Source organism: Poecilia reticulata, linkage group LG12 (assembly GCF_000633615.1).
Source record: "Poecilia reticulata strain Guanapo linkage group LG12, Guppy_female_1.0+MT, whole genome shotgun sequence".
Lineage (NCBI taxonomy): Eukaryota > Metazoa > Chordata > Actinopteri > Cyprinodontiformes > Poeciliidae > Poecilia > Poecilia reticulata.
In genome coordinates this window covers 16,088,690-16,107,410 of record NC_024342.1, presented here as the reverse complement: position 1 = coordinate 16,107,410, position 18,721 = coordinate 16,088,690, and the positions used below count along the sequence as shown (strand labels likewise).

The window sequence follows — 18,721 nt, the reverse complement described above, 5'->3', positions numbered from 1 at the left end:
TATAAAAAATTTAACAAAAGAAATCATTGCAACTCTGTTTTGACTTCCTGCAAACAAACCAGACCACCACATTAGAAATTACGTAAAATTGTTTTAAGAAATGTTTTCGGTTTGGGCTAATATAGTGCCTGACAGTGACAGATTTTGTAACACAGGATTATAAAGTTGTAGTTTCTTTGTACTTAAAGCAGAAAAATGTTGTTGCTTGAAATTATTGGTTGCAAAAGACACTGATATATTTTAATTAAAATGATGGAAATATATATTTACATTTTTTAAGTACAACACTGAAATAAAAACTCACACAGGTCTCTGAACTTTGATGTGCTATACAACAATTCCCCCTTGCTGCTATGATTATGATATTTAATTTTTTGCCATTCTCTTTTTAGTTTTTATCTTTACCAACAAGTACTGTTCATTATGACTTTAAATTTGGAAAAAAATCAGCCCCATCTAGTGGGGACTCATGTGAATGACACTTTGAGGAGCCCCTAATTGGAGCAGATTTACAGTACCCTCAGTATTTTCTTACACCTCTAGTAAAGATGTGTAGAAGTGGTAATTACTTTAAGTTTTTTTTCCAGTTGCCTAATCTCACACTGACAAATATCTTTAAGTTGAAAGAGTGAGAACAAACTACTGCTTTATTGTAAACTTTCAATAATCAAAATAAGAAAACGTAAAACGATTTTTGCCCAGATTGTAAGAAAATGACCTTTGTGGTATAATATCCAGTGTAATACCACAATTTGTAGTTTTTGTAATAAATCCAATGATGAGTTGATTTGACCTGTTTTGTTGCAGGCAGTCGCAGGTCTGTGGATGTCATGGACGTGAGCACTCAAAAAGGCTCGGAAATGAGCATGGCTCAGTTCGTCCGCTATTACGAGACCCCGGAGGAAGAGCGCAACAAACTCTTTAATGTCATCAGCTTAGAGTTCAGCCACACTAAGCTGGAGCATCTCATCAAACGGCCCACAGTGGTAGGAAATGCATAGTGATATTGTGAAAATGTTCGTAGGCGTTCAGAAACCTCTATGAGGTTGACTGAAAACTTGTTACTGAGGGACAAACGTCCAGTTTTAATCGTTTTTACAGGTGGATCAGGTTGACTGGGTGGACAACATGTGGCCTCCTGATCTGAAGCACAGCCAAACAGAAGCCACCAACATCATTTCAGAGATGAAGTACCCCAAAGTGCAAAGGTAAAACTTTGCTAATGTATCAATTGTAAATACTGTAAAGTGTTTTCTTTATTGTTGTCCTCCTTGTTAGTTTCTTATAGTTGAAATGTGTTTTTTTTATTTTTGCAAGTGTAACTGTTTTTGCTGCCATCTTCTAAATGGTTAATATTTGTCCAATTTTTAATGATATGTTTTTTTCCCCGTAGAACTAAGTATGATCTTATTTTGTTTTCAGGTACTGTTTGATGAGTGTAAAGGGCTGCTACACAGACTTTCACATTGATTTCGGAGGAACTTCAGTTTGGTATCATGTATTCAAGGGACAAAAAGTATGTTTGTGTTTTATCTTTATACCTAAACTATATTAAACTCATACTTAAAGTAAGATTTTGCTTCATATGGTTTAATAATTGGTAGCCCCAAATCTTTTTTAACATTAGCCCAGTCCATTGCAGTAAAAGCCCCCTGTAACAACACTTCCTTTTGCCAGGTATTCTGGCTTGTGCCTCCAACTCCAAATAACCTTGCACTGTATGAGGACTGGGTCCTTTCAGGCAAGCAGAGTGACGTCTTCCTGGGAGACCGAGCTGACGGATGCCAGCGAGTGGAGCTGAAACAAGGATACACCTTCTTCATCCCATCTGGTGAGCTGATTTAGTTGTTTTTAAGGAGGCAACAGGAACAGGTTAGATACCAGATGAATTAAGAAGAACACAAAGCCTTTTTGCGGTTACTTTGCAGTAAATGCAGACATCCTGTGGAAGTTGTAGAAGTCTTTAAAAGTCTGGGATTTAATTTGAGTAGTAGTGAATCCTTATTGTCCCGGTGTTTGCAGTTTACATATTTAAAGCATGACCATGGTAAAATGGTAAGTTGTGTATGTGTAGTTTAAAAACTGCCAACAAAGAGTGACATATTTGGAAATTTTGGGAGTTTGGAAAAGTATGCCATTTGTAATCCAAAAAAAGTTGTAGCAACCCTGTGTATTCAATGTTTTCCTTCCTTATTGTTTTGATTGTTTTTTTGTTTTGTTTTCCACAATTTAAGGTTGGATCCATGCTGTTTACACTCCTGTGGACACACTAGTGTTTGGAGGCAACATTCTGCACAGCTTTAACATCCCCATGCAGTTCACTATCCACGAGATAGAAAACAGGACAAAGGTGGGAGTCTTCATGCTGGAAAGCATGGCGATATACCGACCTGCACAGGAAGCTCTGCAAACAATAGATTAATCTCGCTGAAAAGAAACATTTTGAGTTTACTTTAAACTGCAACAAATAACTGCTGTCAGGAGACAGCAGTTATTTGTTGCAGTTTAAAGTAAACTCAACAAATAACTGCTGTCAGGAGACAGCAGTTATTTTAATAAATAACTAATAAAAATAACTAATAAAAATTACAAATTTTAATAAAAATTTAATAACTAATAAAAATAATAATAATTTAATAAATAACTGGCTTCTCCGCAAGAAATTTAAAAAGAATAGTTTCAAGCAGTCAAAAAAAGAAATTGGATGAAGACTTTAACCCGAATTCCCCAAGAGCTGTTCTGTCTCCTCCATCAGGATGCAACATAATGTGTTATTTCTATACACATCTGTGTATAAAAACTGATCACCTTCACAAAAAAATTACAAATAAAATGTGATTTGTGTAAAATGTCACCAGTGTGTAGCCAGTCTGAGTTTATGTAAGTATAAATTCCATTTTTCCCTCTCCTCAGGTTCATTCCAAATTCCGCTTCCCATTTTACTACGAGATGTGCTGGTACGTCCTGGAGCGATACCTGCACTGTCTGACCAGGAGGTCCTACTTTACTCACGAGATTCATAAAGAGACTGTTGGTACGAACGATCAGTTACTACACCAAAGAAATTGAAAAATGCAAAAAACAAATGATTCAATGATGTATAAACTACTAAAAACATGATTTTCATAGAAAATATAAAGAAAGCTGGAATTCAAAACCTCCAACCTGTTTGGAGGATTTTTATCAGACAGAGTGAATACTAGCAGCTGGACTTTTTCTCATTATGTAAAGCGGAATCCACCAATCAGGAAATCCTGCAGAAAGGAAGTTCTGCATCAAGTTGGAGTTGGATATCACATCATTCTGCTTTTGAATTTGATGCCTGAAGTTGATTTTATTTTTGAAATAAATTGCTGTCGTCACAGTTATTTCCACACAGAATAGTTTTTTTCCTTTATAAATTAAATCAACAAGGGAAAACCCATCGTCTTTACTTTGTCAAATATCTGAAGGATTTAGTTGTGGAGGTGGGAAGCACCTTTGCAAGGTGAAGTAAAAACAAAAGCTGACTCATTTGTAGTGATGTTCGACACGTTCTCAACAAGCGCTATTATTACCTCTGTTTACTTCTAGACTACGAGACAAAGATAAAGACAGAGAGTCCGTCGTCGGACTCTAGGAGCCAGGACATGAACGAGGACTCCTGTGGGCCTCCAGTTAGGGACGGCCACGGAGAAAAAAACGAAAGACCGTCTGGAGATGGCCCTTGCTCGCCTGACATCATCAAGGGCTCACTGCTCAAAGCTGCTTTATCTGTCGACTCGGAGGACAGCTGTCATCCTTGCTCCGTCTCTCTAGACTTCCCCAAAACCCCCTCGGATTCTCCAGGCTCTGAGGCTCAGTGGACTCACCTGACACAGCATGAGCTGATCGGGCTCAGGACACTGGTGGAGAAACTGGAATCACTCCCTGAGAATAAAAAATGTGTTCCGGTGGGAATAGAGAGCCCTCAGGGCCTCCTAGACGACATAAAGGTAGAAACAAAACAAACAAAAAAAACAAAACACTGAAATAATTACAGGAGTAGACATAAGTCGGTTTGTTTTCTTCTTTGGCTGTTTAGGTTGTCCTGAAGGAACATGCTGATGATGACCCAAAACTAGCAATCACCGGGGTTCCTGTTGTGTTATGGCCTAAGAAAGTGTTAAAGGTAAGCAAAACAAACCAGATTTTGCAGAGAGTGTTAATTTTCTATTACATTGTGTCAGCCCTCTTTTACAGACAAATGAGCTGCAGGACGATGACATATGCAAAGTGGGAGTCAGTTTATGATGTTTTGAGAAATGTTTAGCTGCGGGACATTTTAAGTTCTGGTGTTTTCATCTGACTTTTCTTGACTTTAAGATAACGGCTAAAGGAGGACAATAATGTATGGAAGTTTTGTGGTTCTTAAATTTAATGTAAAGAATTTGATCTTCAAGTTTTGTAGTTTTGTAGGATACCCCAATTAGAATACAATTTAATACGTGGTCATAAACCTGTGGCTGGTTGTCAAAAGGAAAAAAAAATCTCTGTATTTTAAGTTATTCCTAAGTTTGGTGTTTTGTACAGGTGTTTACTGAGTGTAGGACAGTCAGTCAGAGCTGATCAGTCACATTTGTGTTGCAAAAAGGTTAATAGTCTACAGAAGATTACAGAAGCACTTATTACTGCTCTTAAATTTTTGAATAAACATGTTTTTCCTCCTTTGAGTTCATTGGACTTCTCAATCTGAGTCCAGAGGGTGACAACGATACTTTAAAATCCTGTAGGCACTGTGTACACTGCGGTGGTCACAGAAGGCAGGCAGGATCTGATAGGATAATTTTGGTGATGCCCAGTCTTGAAGGGAAGTTGGGCAGAACCAGCCAGTGAATGGGAAAGTGAGAATATTTTCCATGAAAAGCATGATAAAAAGCTCTTAAAGTGGAGGGTGGTGATGCAGCCTCTGCCAGCTGTCGTTGCCTTGCCACATTGTCGGAGAATGTGACCAAATCTCGTCCAGCTCTCCTAAGACCCTTTGTAAATGACGAAATGAGGAGCGTTGTTGTTGTGATGACATGTTGAAGGCAGAGTGTCAGAAAGAGTAGACACTTCTTAAAAAGACGGTGGCCAATTTCCAGACATCAAATTACAACGTTAAATTTCTCTTAAGTCAAGTTTGATATATATACTGCCGTTTATAACAACTGAAGGCAACATAGTTGCTGTACTGTGCAGTAAAGTAGCACTATGTGCCTTGAAAATACATCATACTGCCCATCTAATGTGTAATTAATTTATGTTAATCTGTGATATGTAAAAACAAAACAACTCCTACATTTACCTTAACAATAACAATGTCAGTATCGCCTTCATTTTCTTATCGGGACACTTTATTGTAAAATTACTTACAAGGATAAAAGCTTATAATGCAGGTACTTGTTTTGAATAGTAATTGGCAGATCAGACCTTAAGCTGCTAGGGAAAGTGTTGTTTATGCATCTCGAGATGATTGTCATATGAATGTTTTGGTCATAAAGTTTCTGCTGGTCTCATCAAGTCTCTGGATCACCCCGCCACCCACTTGCTGTCCCTTGAAAGGCCAGCTGCTGGTCCCGGGGCCTCTTTGTGTTTGCATTTTGTAATGAGATGCCATCTGGCTCTATTGGTTTTGCACAAGCCTGCTCTTCTCTCCTTATGATGCGCAGAATGAATATGACAACACTTTTGCCGGTTCCTCTTTTCTCATTGGGCCGAGGCGTACGCCCCCAGTTCATATTCTGATGCTCAGCCGCCTCCCGTTGGCTCGGCGCTTTGCAGCAACACCCCCTTGCTTCCATGGAGCAGATCCATATTAATGAGGGAGAATTGTGTGCGTGTGTGAGTGAGTGAGTGTGTGTGTGTGCTTCCTACATCTGCTTGTGGTATTGTGAAGCTTTAGAGCAGGAGGGAGGGCTGTAGGCCTGACAGCAGTAGCAGGAGTAAAAGGAGGAGGAGGAGGAGACTGCAGCCATGTCAGTTTGCTATGAGCTGGACGGCATCTGAAAACAAGCCATGGCCATGTCGCTGAGCGCTGATGATGAGGACTACGACTCAGACTCTGAGCAGGTTAGCACACTGACGCCCTGCAGGCAGGCAGGCAGGCAGGCAGGCAGGCAGGCAGGCACAGCGAGCCAACTGGAGGAATGTTTTGTGTTTACGCTTGTATGGAACATCACAGAGCAGTGGGGAAATTGAGCTTGTTTGAGACAAAAGCGTGGATTCAGTCTGCCCTCAGTGCTCAGTCTTTGATTTGAACCTTCTTCATAGTTTTCTTATTTGTGTGTTTATTGCAGAGAAGATAATTGGTGTTTTTCTCTTTTTTTTTTGTACAGTTAAAATCTTTTGGCGGTCGCCTTATGATGCTGATTCATTTCGGATCTAGCGGCCTGACTGCGAAAATATTGAACTCTTGAAAATATTGAATATTGAACACATATTTCAACATGTGTTATATATTATTGCACCCTTTTACACGGGTACAAATGGTAGCTGTATCTGTGACAGAACTTGCTTGCAAATTTTTGTTGATGTAAATGATTTTCCTACTCCACTGCTCACCTCAGCGCCACACTCCTCCCTCACTTAAAATCTGTGACCGCATTTGAATGAAACAAAACACTGAGCGCTGATGAACGAGTCCATCTTGTTCTGCTGTCAAGTAGAACAAGTCACATGACCTTTCCAAAATTGATTCCAGTCATTTACACACTCGCACCCACGCACACACACGTTCTTTAAGTTAGTAGCCTTGAGGCCAAAAACTGTTCAGAGGACGATTTGGGCTGTGAAATGGAAACTTTAGGAACAATTTGAGCAACTTGTGCTGAATTTAGTGACATCACCTGCAGGTTTTAAATGTTGCCATCACAGCAGTTTTTTTTTTTTTTGGTCGTTTATTCCGATATATGTTGAAACTGTTATAATCTACTCCAATTTTTGCAAAAATTTTATCAACGTGTTTTTTTCTTTGAACCTCTACTGCTGCTATAAGATTATTGAAGTTTGTTGTTGCCCTTAGGTTTGTAATTGTCTGTATATGTCTTATGTTTGTTCTCATTATCTACTTGACATTGACGTTTGTGTTCAACTTAATGAACGTGGAGTTCTTGGTCATTTTGTTAATTGTAGCATCTGTTCTATTAAAACGTTTCCCAGCAGAATAAGCTCTCAGGAAATTGCTAACTAGTCAGATGTTCTTGCATTTTTATTGTTGATAAAGACTGAACTGTAGCCTTGTGAATAAAATAATAAAAATAGTTATTTTTCTGCTGAAATCTAAGGCCGCTTTTAATTCTCTGTGCATCAGCCGTTTCTGCTGACAGGACACAAGACGGGATCAGTCTGTCTTCTATCTTGCCTCTTGAACTTGTAGTTTAATTACCTGTTTTATTTACCTGTAATATGCTGTGATCATTAGGTAAGTAGCTGCTTAACATCCACCTGAGTATCTGTCAGACTGTAACTGTTCAGGACTGGTCTCTGTTGCTTGGTTATCTGGTCCCTCCCTCTTGTTAATCCCCCTAAAAAAACTCCAGGGCAGATTGCACAACCCCCCAGTTCTTCAATATCTCACATTAATCCTGTCTGCCAACCACATATCTGACTGTCCGTGTCAGTCTGTTTCATGGCTGCTCTAAATTATCATAACGTACCCAAAATTTACCACACTCACTTTTCCCCCCCCCCCTCTTGGAGGCTTTCTAGTTACTGTCCTCATTGGTTACAAGTGTGTGTGTGTCATACACTGTTCTGTTAGGGAACGGGACGCGGCTGTTGCTATGCTGACACCAGGAAAATCTGCACTGCCGATGTAACTGAAGGAATCCAGGCTTCGTCTCCAATAGCTGCAGTGTTTTTCACCTCTTGCTCTTATTTATTTACCCCCCCTCCTCCACCCCATTCTGCTGCTCAGTGTCTCTCGTGCGTGATGGTGGGGAGCATCGAGTGGATTTTCTGATTAAAAGAACAACCACTGAGCCGCCAAAGGAGGAGAATTACAGCACAGAAACAATAATGGTCAAAGATTTTATAATCTCCATTGGCCAGATGTTTAAAATAGAGCAGAGATTATTACGAGTGCGTGTCTTCTGTGTGCTCTGGGACACAGAACAATGTGTCTTCCTCATGCAGCATGTGTGAAATGTGGCTGTGAGTGCAGCTTCTCTTTGAAGAAGAAACATGCAAGGCAGCGAGAGGCTAAATTTGGATGGTGCCTTCAGGGACGTTTTTTGATGTGATTGTTTTTGTTCTTCTGTTCAGTCCTGTAAGAGGCGCGGAATATGTGTTTAAAACCAGCCCCATCTGGTCAGGTTTGTTTTCTGTGGATAAATATTAACGCATATCATCCCTTTATTTCTGTGTACATTCTGATATTATCCTAGAGAGGGAAAGTGCGCAAAAAAAAAAAAAAAATGCTGTTCAGCACTTACATCATCTTATTTGAATATTAGATTTGCAGTTATGCAGTGCTTTCCGCAAGGTTTCACACCTCTTCACGTTTTAAATGTTACAGCCTCAAACATCAGTGTGTTTTACTGGGATTTCAGGTGAGAAAAAGGAACTTTTTCAGAATTTTGTTTGGTGTCTTGACCCAAATTATTTGAGAATATGTGGCAAGATTAGAGACTTTCCACGCAGTTTGAACGACTTTGAGCTACTTTGCAAATTAAATGGACAAAAATGTTAGTTTCTTCATGTCTAACATTGAAGAAAGCCAGGCCTTTAAGTCATTCAAAGCCAGGCCTTTAAGTCATGTTTTGCAACAAGACTTAATTGTTGCAAAACATGGTTCTGCAAAGTAGTGAGTCAAAGGAATGAAGCACAAATGCATGCTACACTTTTTAAAGTTATATAAGTTTATGGTCTATATATAGTGTTTGGTTGAAAAGTAACCAAACATGAAAAACCTGAAGTAGTATGAACATTTTTGCAGAACTTAAATGTACTAATGGGCTTTACGGTACCTGTTATGATATTTTCTTAATGATGTATTCTTTGAGACAATTGGATATTAATTATTAATTGTAAAGTTTCTTTCTTATCTCTACATTGATGTGATTAAACCTGGAGCTTTTATCCCATATGATTGACTGCAGGCTTCATGTTGAGCCGCGTGACACCAACAGATACCACCACACTACTGCTTCATTTTTTTTTTGTCAATTCGCTCGTCACTGTATCCCCCTTTTTTTGCCCTTTTAGCCCCGGCCTCCCAACCGGCCGAAACCTAAGATGGCAGCGTCTCCCGCATCAGCAGTCAAGCTGTCGGCCAGCCGGGGAACGTCTGGTGCCAGGAGAAGGAGGACACGTTGCCGAAAGTGCGAGGCGTGTCTGCGGACGGAGTGCGGAGAGTGCCACTTCTGTAAAGACATGAAGAAGTTTGGAGGGCCGGGGCGAATGAAGCAGTCTTGCATCATGAGGCAGTGCATTGCTGTGAGTACAGGATGCTGGGAGCGCTCGGTTTTATTTAGAGATGATGTTTGGCTCGCTGGCTTTCTGATGCGACGTGACACAGTTGGCAGCAGTTTTGTATCTGTTTGATAAATAAGGAAGGGTAATAATCTTTGCATAAAGACTGATAATTAATTGGAGAAACGATAAAGGCAGCTGGATGAGCATGTTGTGAGAGGCAAGTGGTCGGTACAGTTTTAGATGCTTACTGCAAGTAAGCATGAAGAATGTCCATAGATGTTGGTTCACAGATGTATTTTTGTGTCCTGACTTCCTCAAAGGCTTCTTGATGAGTGTTTGGTGAGGTGCTGTTTGTATGTTTCAGAACCATGGACAGAGAAATATACACAAACTGGGCTTGTATCTGCAGCTTAGACCAGTTTTCTAAGACTTTTTAGTTTCCAACTCACTAAATAATACTTTCAAAGATTTATGAAATTCGAGTTTGCTTTTTGAAGGATACACTTGTTTCTAATAAGCCTCTTAGACAAGAGCAAAATGACATCGCAAACAGCCACAGTTCTGCTGTTTTAAGCTGTATATGACTGCTTTTTTTTAAAAATCCCTTCTTCTTATGGCAAAATGTATGCTGTTAGCAATAGTTTTAGAATAAACGTGGTTAGTATGCAGTCTGGGAATGTCTGCAAAAGTATCACATTTCATTTAAAGGATTTTATGGATCTGACTAAATATAGAGGAAGAAATTAAGAGAGTGGAAAAAAATAGTCAGATTTTATTCCCTATCCTATGATCATTGTTGTATGAGTCTATCTGCCTTTTTTTCTGCTTATTCAAAGCCAGGCCTTTAGGAAAAAAATATTTTGTATTTATATTTTTTAAATGGGTCAAAATGGATGGAAACAATCAAAGTACAGAATGCGTACATGAGCCCTGAATTAAATTTAACACTCGGGTTTTGGAGAGGCTTCACTCTGGGAACCTCTACTTTAAATGATCTCACCGGCTGAGATGAGTCACAAGATTGTGTGAACGTCTCAGCATTGTTCCAAATCACCCACAGACAACAAAAGCCTTAGTTTGTTTTTTGATGATGCATAATTGTGTGTACTTGACCACAAGGCCAAACACCAGAATGGTAACAGCCTGTTGCAGGGCAGTTTCCCAAATCTGGTCCTAACGACACACTGACCTGCAGGTTTTAGATGTTTCCCTGCTTCAACACACCACAGTCAGACGACTGCAATTCAGCAAAACCTTGTTAATCAGCCGTCAACTGAAATCATGTGAAATCAGATGTCCTGATTGTCTCCTTGTATGGGTTTCCTCAGCCGGTCCTGCCCCACACAGCCGTGTGTCTTGTCTGTGGAGAAGCTGGGAAGGAAGACACAGTGGAGGACGAAGAGGAGAAATTCAACCTGATGCTCATGGAGTGCTCCATCTGCAACGAGATTGTTCATCCGAACTGTCTCAAGGTAAGCCGATCGGCATCAGTATGGTCAAATATAAACTCCATAAAAAACAATATCCTTTTCATGCTATAGACGGCTGTCAAATAATAAATCCTGATTTCATTTAGGTTAAAGATTCAAGTGGATTAGTCAATGATGAGCTGCCAAACTGTTGGGAGTGTCCAAAGTGCAACCATGCAGGGAAAACTGGGAAAGTAAGCATCACTGTGGACTGGATTCCGCTTATGTTCACTTGATCAATTTGCAAAACAGCTGAATTCATCTGCACATGTCAGAGCCAGAGAAATAAAGTTGTCCTCTCTTTTCCTTCCAACCTTTTGGCCACAAAGCAAAAAAGGGGGCCAGGATTCAAGTACGCATCGAACCTTCCTGGCTCCCTTCTCAAAGAACCGCGCTTAAACCGAGACTCAAAGGAGGAGCCCGAGCCGCTGCCCCCGCCGCTGCCGCCGCCACTGCCGCCACTGCCGCCACTGCCGCTGCCGGTGGTGATGGCAACGACACCTGTTACCCCACTGACGACCTCGTCCGCTGTGAAAAGAAAAGCGGAGCGGGAAGTAACCTTGAAGAAGAACGACGAGGAGCCACCAAAGAAACGTCCGCCCCTGCTGGCTCTGGATAGCTTACCACGAACACGGCTTGAAGATAATCCGTTAAGGAAGAAACGGAAACTGTTTGATACAAATGATGAACCCATTATATTGAAAAAGAAGGTAAGACCCTTGTTTTTTCATACTAACCTTTACATATATTATTATTATTATTATTATTATTAAAACATGCATTACATTTGATATTACTGTGCTGGAGTTGTTCTAAAGGATTGAGTCCTTTGTTATATGATTTGATAGATTTGTTTTAGACCTGTAAAGTAACATTGCTTTAAAACTTAAATTTTTCTTCTCTTTCTCAGAAAAAGCTTTTAAAAATAGATGACCAATTTAGTCCGAAGCCTTTGCAACAAATCAAGACAGAGAATGATCACAGGGAGGAAGATGAGGGACACTGGGATCATGAAGAAGACATTTTATCCTTGGACCGAATGCATTCTATTAAGAGGAAGAGTGAGTATGATGATGAGGACCAAGACGAGGACTCAGAGGAAGAGGAGGTTGCAGCTAAAGAGAGAGACGATAAAGCCAAGGCACTCGTGAGTCCCCTACTAAGAACATCCTCAGCCAGAGAGGCTGACCACTCATCCTCCAACTCCCCCAGAGCCGGACCGAGCAGCGAGTCAGGAGACGGCCAGGAGAAGAGCTCTGGTGTGCTCAAAGCCCGCCATCAGCGCCGGCGTCTTCCAAACAAAGGACTGAGCAAAGAGTTGAGCCAAGAGATCCTCAAGATGGAGGACTCTCTGAGCAACCAGAAGCACAGCGCGGAGAAGATGGAGAGCAACGGTCATTACCGCAGGCCGCTCAAAAATGAAGATTTCATAGCCAATCAGAACTGCAAGCCTATAAAAACCGAAGAGACTCAGAATCGTAGAGCTCCTAAGCTGGAGGACAGTGTGGCCAGCTACCAAAGACAGCCGTTGAAAACCGAGGACTGCTCGGGCAACCAGAATCACAGCCCAGTAAAACCAGAGCCGGGGAGCGAAGCGGACGAGCAGAAACCAAGATGGCCGCTCAGCAATGGCAGCAGCGACCTGGGTGACTGGCTGCGACACCGGGGAGGTCGGGAGGTCAACGGGACGCCGTGCGGTTACTCTCCTCTCAGCTGGAACAGAGGCGCGCCGATTACACCGATATGTCCGCGGCCGCTGCCCCGCCGGTCACCTCCAAAGTGCGTTCAAATGGAGCGCCACGTCATTCGACCCCCTCCCATCAGCCCCCCGCCCGACAGGCTGCCACTGAACGACGGGGAAGCCCACGTGATGCGTCGCGAGGCGTGGATGAAAGTGTTCAGTCACCTCCCTCACAGGGATCTCTGCGTCTGCATGCGCGTCTGCAGAGCGTGGAACAGATGGTGGGTATGAGACGAACTGTCCCGCTGGAAACGTCCAAGCTGGAACGCGCTGCGAACTCACGGGTCGCCTCTTTCCTGTCACAAACCAGGTGCTGCGATAAAACCCTGTGGAAGCAGATCAGCCTGAACCGCTGCAAGTCGATAACGCCGCTGATGCTGAGCGGAATCATCCGGAGGCAGCCGGTGGCTCTGGACCTCAGCTGGACCAACATCTCCAAAAAGCAGCTCAGCTGGCTCATCAACAGACTTCCTGGTAAGAGGATTTCATCGGAGTATAAAACGTAAGGATCTTTTTTGAGAAGACTTTCGATCTGTGACATGTTCTGCATGCCACAGCAGTCAGTAGGAAGGTGTCAATAGAGAATGGGTATTGAAGCTGAACCAGCGCCGTCACACCTCAGATCTACCCGAGGAGACGATCAAGCCATGACAAGAAGGGATTTGTCAAATTTGATCCTCTCAGCTGGATGTACTTGTAACTATTTTACAAGTACATTTTCAGTAAGATATAGGAGCTTGTTTTAAGTCAATAATACTTAATATTTGCACAAAAATTTAGACTAAAAATACTTGGTGAGATTTTGTGTTTTTGTAGTGTATAGGTGTCCGATTATGAGAAATACATTGATGAACAGAAGCAGATGCAGATGTTACTGAGCCTGACACTTCATTTTGTGTATTTTGTTCAGGTGAACGATTGTAACATGTAAGACATGTCCCTTTGGTTCCACAAGTCCAGGTGTATGCTGGTGTACGCCTCATAGGACTCACTTGTATGATGTGCATGACAAAAGTCATAGAAATCTTGTTCGTAGTTATGAACAATGATCAGGAAGGGGCTAAAATCTGCAGTGATTTTATAGAATTGTAAATGAAACCAAAGTCAGACTGCATTTCTCCTCCTTAAAGGCATTGCTGTCAGATGCTCTTCAGGTTGTGGATATTTTCCAGCTGCACTGTGTCACAGCAGGGAGCATTGTTGCCAACAAGAAGGTCTTGAGTTTGAATCCCAGCCTGGGATCTTTCTTCATGGAGTTTGCATGCTCTCTCTGGGTACTCCGGCTTACAAAACACACAACTCTCGGGTTAGGTGGTTTCTCTAATTTGCCCTTAGATATGAGTATGTGTGTGGTTGTCTGTCCTGTGTGTCTCTGTGATGAGGTGGCAACCCGTCCAAGGTGTGTCCCCGCCCCTCGACAAATAAACTCTGGACAACGGCACCAGCTGTGCTAAGATCTGGGAAGGACAAGCGGGTACAAACAGTGAGTGGATGACCACACCTGGTTTAACTTGTATATACAAAACTCCTTACAGTAGCTCACTAAACATTTGTCTTGAAGTGAAGACAAATTGTAGCCTACCCATTATGTTAGCAAATCACAGTTTAGTCAAACTGTGCAGACACTACAGAAGATGTGCAGACACTACAGAAGAGGGGAAACAAATGATGGTTCATACTGTGTCCTTTTTTGCTTTCAGAAATGCTGCACTCCATCAGCGGAGCTCCTGACTTTGTACCATGCACAAGCATTTCTTGCAGACTCAGAGAATTTAATAAATGGAACCAGGAATGTGATTTTATTCATGAAATGTGGGCTCTATAATCTAATCAGTGAAACCTCAAACATGGTTAAAGCTTCGTACTGTGAACCTCTGCAACATTTTTATTGATACAAACATAAATGTCCCCAACTACACTGGTGCACACCTGAATAATCGGGAGTGCACTGATAGCCAGTTCCTTGCGGTAGAATTTTTCCACATTTTTTCATGTTATTATAACAAACTTTTATGTATTTTATTGGGATTAAAGGATAAAGCAATCACATAAAAGAAGCTAATCTGGTCAGACGAGTCAAAACCAAACACTCCATATAAACACGAACACACCCCGACTACGACACGCTTGTTTTTCCAAGGATTTTTAATGGATAAAAATGAAGTCTCCAGTTGCACTTGCAGTTGTAATTGCAGCGAAAGGTAGAATGCTAATGGATATCACAATTTTCAGATCTTGTTTAGATAAAGAAGTTTGAAAAGTGTATATTTTTGCCTTTCTTTACGTCGATCTCGCACTCAAAATCCAAATAGTATACATTTAAGTTTGTGTTTGTAACAGTTGCGTTGTCAAAATGTGAAAAGGCTCCAGGGATGTGATTGTTGTGTAAAGGCACTATGTGACACGACCATGGCAAAAAGTTGTCAAATAAAGAAGATGTAAAACTTCACCTCGGTGCCTCCGTGGGTAAAAACAACAACACCAAACCTGCAGAGACCAAGTTGAGTAGACATACAGTGACTGTCCAGGGCCTCTTCAGTTATGTGTAGGGAAAAAATGTACCAAAAAGAAGCAAAGTCAATTTTTAAATAATCTGAGAAGAGAAGTTATCATTATTGTAAATGCTTTTTCTCATGAAGGCAGTCAAATAATGTACTTCATGAAGCAACTTTGTGCAAACTATTTACTATTTTACTGTGGAAAAGGTGAATTGTTTGGCTCTCCCTCACTGTTAGTTTACCTGACGTGCATGTGAGCTGGTTTACACAGGAAATCTTAACAATGTCTTCAGAATTAGTCGTCGCTACTCAGTATATTTTTCTGTGCCTGTAGGAAAACGAGGAGGTGCTCAAAATGTAACTATATATTTCAAAATTCTTGCCCTGCAGGTTTGCGCGTGTTGCTCCTGTCAGGCTGCTCCTGGGTCGCCGTCTCGGCCCTGTGCACCTCCAGCTGTCCTCTGCTGCGAACGCTGGACATTCAGTGGGTCGAGGGCCTGAAAGACGCCCAGATGAGAGACTTACTGTCGCCGCCGACAGACAACAGGCCAGGTATCAACACTTCTTAAGAAATCAGTTCCACAGAACCATCTGAACATCCTCACTATTGTTACCAAACCTAATCATCTCCCTCAGATGTTGAAGTTCCTTTTATTCTGTTCCAGGTCAGCTGGATAACCGGAGTAAGCTGCGTAACGTGGAGGAGCTCCGGCTGGCCGGACTGGACATCACCGACACGACTCTGTGCCTCATCATCCGTTACATGCCTCTGTTATCGAAGCTGGACCTCAGCTACTGCAACCATGTCACCGACCAGTCCGTGAACATCCTGACCGCCGCAGGGACAACCACCAGAGACTCGCTCACTGACATCAACCTGTCAGGTACCAGAATCTCTCTTTTACAGGCTGGAAATCTCAGCTTACTTCACATGTGCAGTTCACTGGTGTGTGAGTTAAAAGATTAGGTTTATAAGTTAAGCAAACGTGTCAGTTGGAATTGAGGTAAAAAAAAAAAAAAAGAAGAAAAAAAAAGAAGATATTTTTGAGCATTTTGAGCCACTGCTGACTGACATGTTTCTGAAAAATGTGAAACATCATTTTAAAAAACAACGTAAAATAAAAATAGTGTGATCTCTATTAACTACTGAAAGATTAGATTTTGTTTCATTTTATGAACATGTTAAATGTTAAACACCAGGATCTCTGAGAAAACAAATCGAAAGAGAGCATTAATGTTGTTTTAGTGCAAACAAAGTGAATTATCCAGAAACAAAGTTTAGTTCATTAAGAACTTTCTAGTCAGAGTCAGATTCTCCTCGATGTTAATATCTGTGGAAATGTTTTCTTAACAAAGTCACTAGTGCTACTATTATTGGCATCACTGGCATTTACGACGAAGGAAATGTAAGTCAAGCATTTCTTTTTATTGTATCTGCTAGTTTAGTTTAGTTCATCAATAACTCTAGAAAATGACATCTTGGGATCGCCAAGTTTTAATTAAGAAATATCTTTAAGCCAGGAAGTAATCTTTTTTGTCCTGCCATCACAAAGATAAACATAAAATAAGTAGGATTTTATTGTATTGAGCTTTTTAGTAACAAATGATTATCAGAATGTGTGAATGAGCACCTTTGGCGAACTGTTTTGTACTGTGAAAGTTCTGTCATGCTGTGGGCCTGTTTCTCCTCTAAGGGTCTCGGGAACCTTGTAACCTTTAAAATACGTGGACTTTTTAAATATGCTCTAATAAGCTCTAGCCTTAAAACTAAAATCAGGTCATCACAAGACAGGCACAAATATCCTTCATGTCGGAACACTTCTGCACCTTTTTTCTGATTTCTCACCCTGCGCCTCCTCCCTCCCTCCTTTTGCAGTCTGTAACAGGGTCACCGACCAGTCATTGACCTATTTCAAGCGCTGTGGAAGCATCTGTCACATCGACTTGCGCTACTGCAAACAGGTGACCAAGGAGGGCTGTGACCAGTTCATCGCCGAGATGTCAGTCAGCGTTCAGTTTGAGCTAATAGAGGACAAGCTGCTGCAGAAGATCACCTAGGAGCAGGAGAGACTGTGATAAAACTACCGTCCACTTGGAGGCAGCAGACGGCTTTGTGACGGAGACCCAGGACCGACAGGTGGACGGTAAATACGTCTGGAAACTGACGTGCTGCTGAGCCAGAATGTAAAAATGGAGGTCCCGTCCAGCTATGGCAATATTACATTAAATGTTTTTTGTTGTTGGCACCTGTTTATGACTTATTTATTGATGAACTGTTTGCATATTCTATCACAGCTATCCCTCGGTGTTTATAGACTATTTTGCTCCAATGCAATAACCTTTGCATTATAAATCACTATTTTTGTATCAGAAAGTCTTTCTTACATTTACGTGCAATATAAAATGCACAAGTGTATAGTATCATATTGCCAAAACAAGAAAAAAAAAAAAGATAATCAGTTGGCATTGTTGGTTGTTCAGCTCTGTGGAGGTACGGCAAAAATCAGTTGTTGGGAAGGTAATTAGTGTTTGTGCGGTTGTTTTTACACTTTATTGAATGTGCCTGGATCAGTTTTTTTCTTCTATTAGATAAAGCTACTGTAAAAAAAAAAAAAAGTTTTTCAATATAAAGACCATATTTGGATCAGGTACTGTACCTGTATGTATGTTTCAAAGCTTAAAACTTATTTGCACTCACGAGGTACATACGAATACACGAATGTATTCCTGCATACGCTACGTTGTACAGTGTATAAAGCCTATTTTTTCAACACTAAAACGTTCTGCTGAGTAATTTTACCGACTGCTTGCGTTCGACTCGGTGGCTCTGCATTAAGACGTCAGTGAGCAGTCGCCTCTCTGCCATCTCTCTTGCTGGAGCTTTCTAGACAAAAGCGCTTTAGCTCTGCATGCAGCAAAGAAATGTTTACATCCATCTTTAGATTTAATAATATTTTGACATTACTAAATCTAGGCCTTAGTGGAGCCCCTTAGGTTAAAATAAGCAGCGCTGAATCATATTAATCTGCAAAGACTGAAAGAAAAAAAAAATAGATGGGAAAGTAATTTGTCTAAACTATGTATAAAACCGTCATTTTAAATAATAAACCAACAAGGTGGTTTTTCATTCATTATTATTCCAAAATTGTGGTTATTCTGGATTTCAGCGTTAAGGCAGATTTGGTTTCCATCTGCTGCAGTGGATGCTTTTAAATAAATAAATATTCTGTCTTCTGCTAAATTCATGACAGCCAAGCACATTGGTCTGAGGATAAGTTTCAAGGTTTTACTTTATGATCTCTTTTATCTTTAACACAAAGACAAGAGGCGTATTACCATTTATCATGTGGGAACAGATATATTAACAAAATACTTTATTTGCAACATTTTATAGAGGTGTTTTTACGTTTGCTTTTGGGTTTGTAACACTGAACAATTTTAGTTTTTATGCGAACTGTAATCTTTTTTTTTTTTCTTTTTTGAAATGGTTCTCCTTTTTGTGGAAAGATTTTGTTTTTATAAAATGTCAGTCCATGTTTACAGTTTAGCAGCATTACTTTTAAAGATTCATTTTTTTAAAAGACTGTCTCTGTGAGATT

The 18,721-nt window shown here is 40.8% G+C and overlaps 1 protein-coding gene across 2 annotated transcripts in view; it reads left to right on the top strand.

The window, feature by feature from the left end:
• The window catches only part of kdm2bb (lysine (K)-specific demethylase 2Bb), a 19,912-nt gene extending 1,739 nt beyond the window's left edge, over positions 1 to 18,173 (top strand). Inside the window, exons 5-21 of one of the 2 annotated variants that reach the window (XM_008424169.2) lie at positions 808 to 986; positions 1,102 to 1,208; positions 1,423 to 1,516; positions 1,678 to 1,831; positions 2,235 to 2,350; positions 2,914 to 3,034; positions 3,574 to 3,974; positions 4,064 to 4,150; positions 9,205 to 9,435; positions 10,743 to 10,886; positions 10,991 to 11,077; positions 11,213 to 11,593; positions 11,794 to 12,845; positions 12,935 to 13,098; positions 15,513 to 15,674; positions 15,788 to 16,006; positions 16,999 to 18,173. In XM_008424169.2, the coding sequence (XP_008422391.1) occupies positions 808 to 986; positions 1,102 to 1,208; positions 1,423 to 1,516; positions 1,678 to 1,831; positions 2,235 to 2,350; positions 2,914 to 3,034; positions 3,574 to 3,974; positions 4,064 to 4,150; positions 9,205 to 9,435; positions 10,743 to 10,886; positions 10,991 to 11,077; positions 11,213 to 11,593; positions 11,794 to 12,845; positions 12,935 to 13,098; positions 15,513 to 15,674; positions 15,788 to 16,006; positions 16,999 to 17,180 (3,881 nt within the window). In that variant the 3' untranslated portion in view covers positions 17,181 to 18,173. Of the gene's footprint in view, positions 1 to 807; positions 987 to 1,101; positions 1,209 to 1,422; positions 1,517 to 1,677; positions 1,832 to 2,234; positions 2,351 to 2,913; positions 3,035 to 3,573; positions 3,975 to 4,063; positions 4,151 to 9,204; positions 9,436 to 10,742; positions 10,887 to 10,990; positions 11,078 to 11,203; positions 11,594 to 11,793; positions 12,846 to 12,934; positions 13,099 to 15,512; positions 15,675 to 15,787; positions 16,007 to 16,998 lie in introns of both variants that reach the window. The other variant, XM_008424168.2, reaches the window with a different exon arrangement.
• The last annotated feature ends 548 nt before the right edge of the window (positions 18,174 to 18,721 follow it).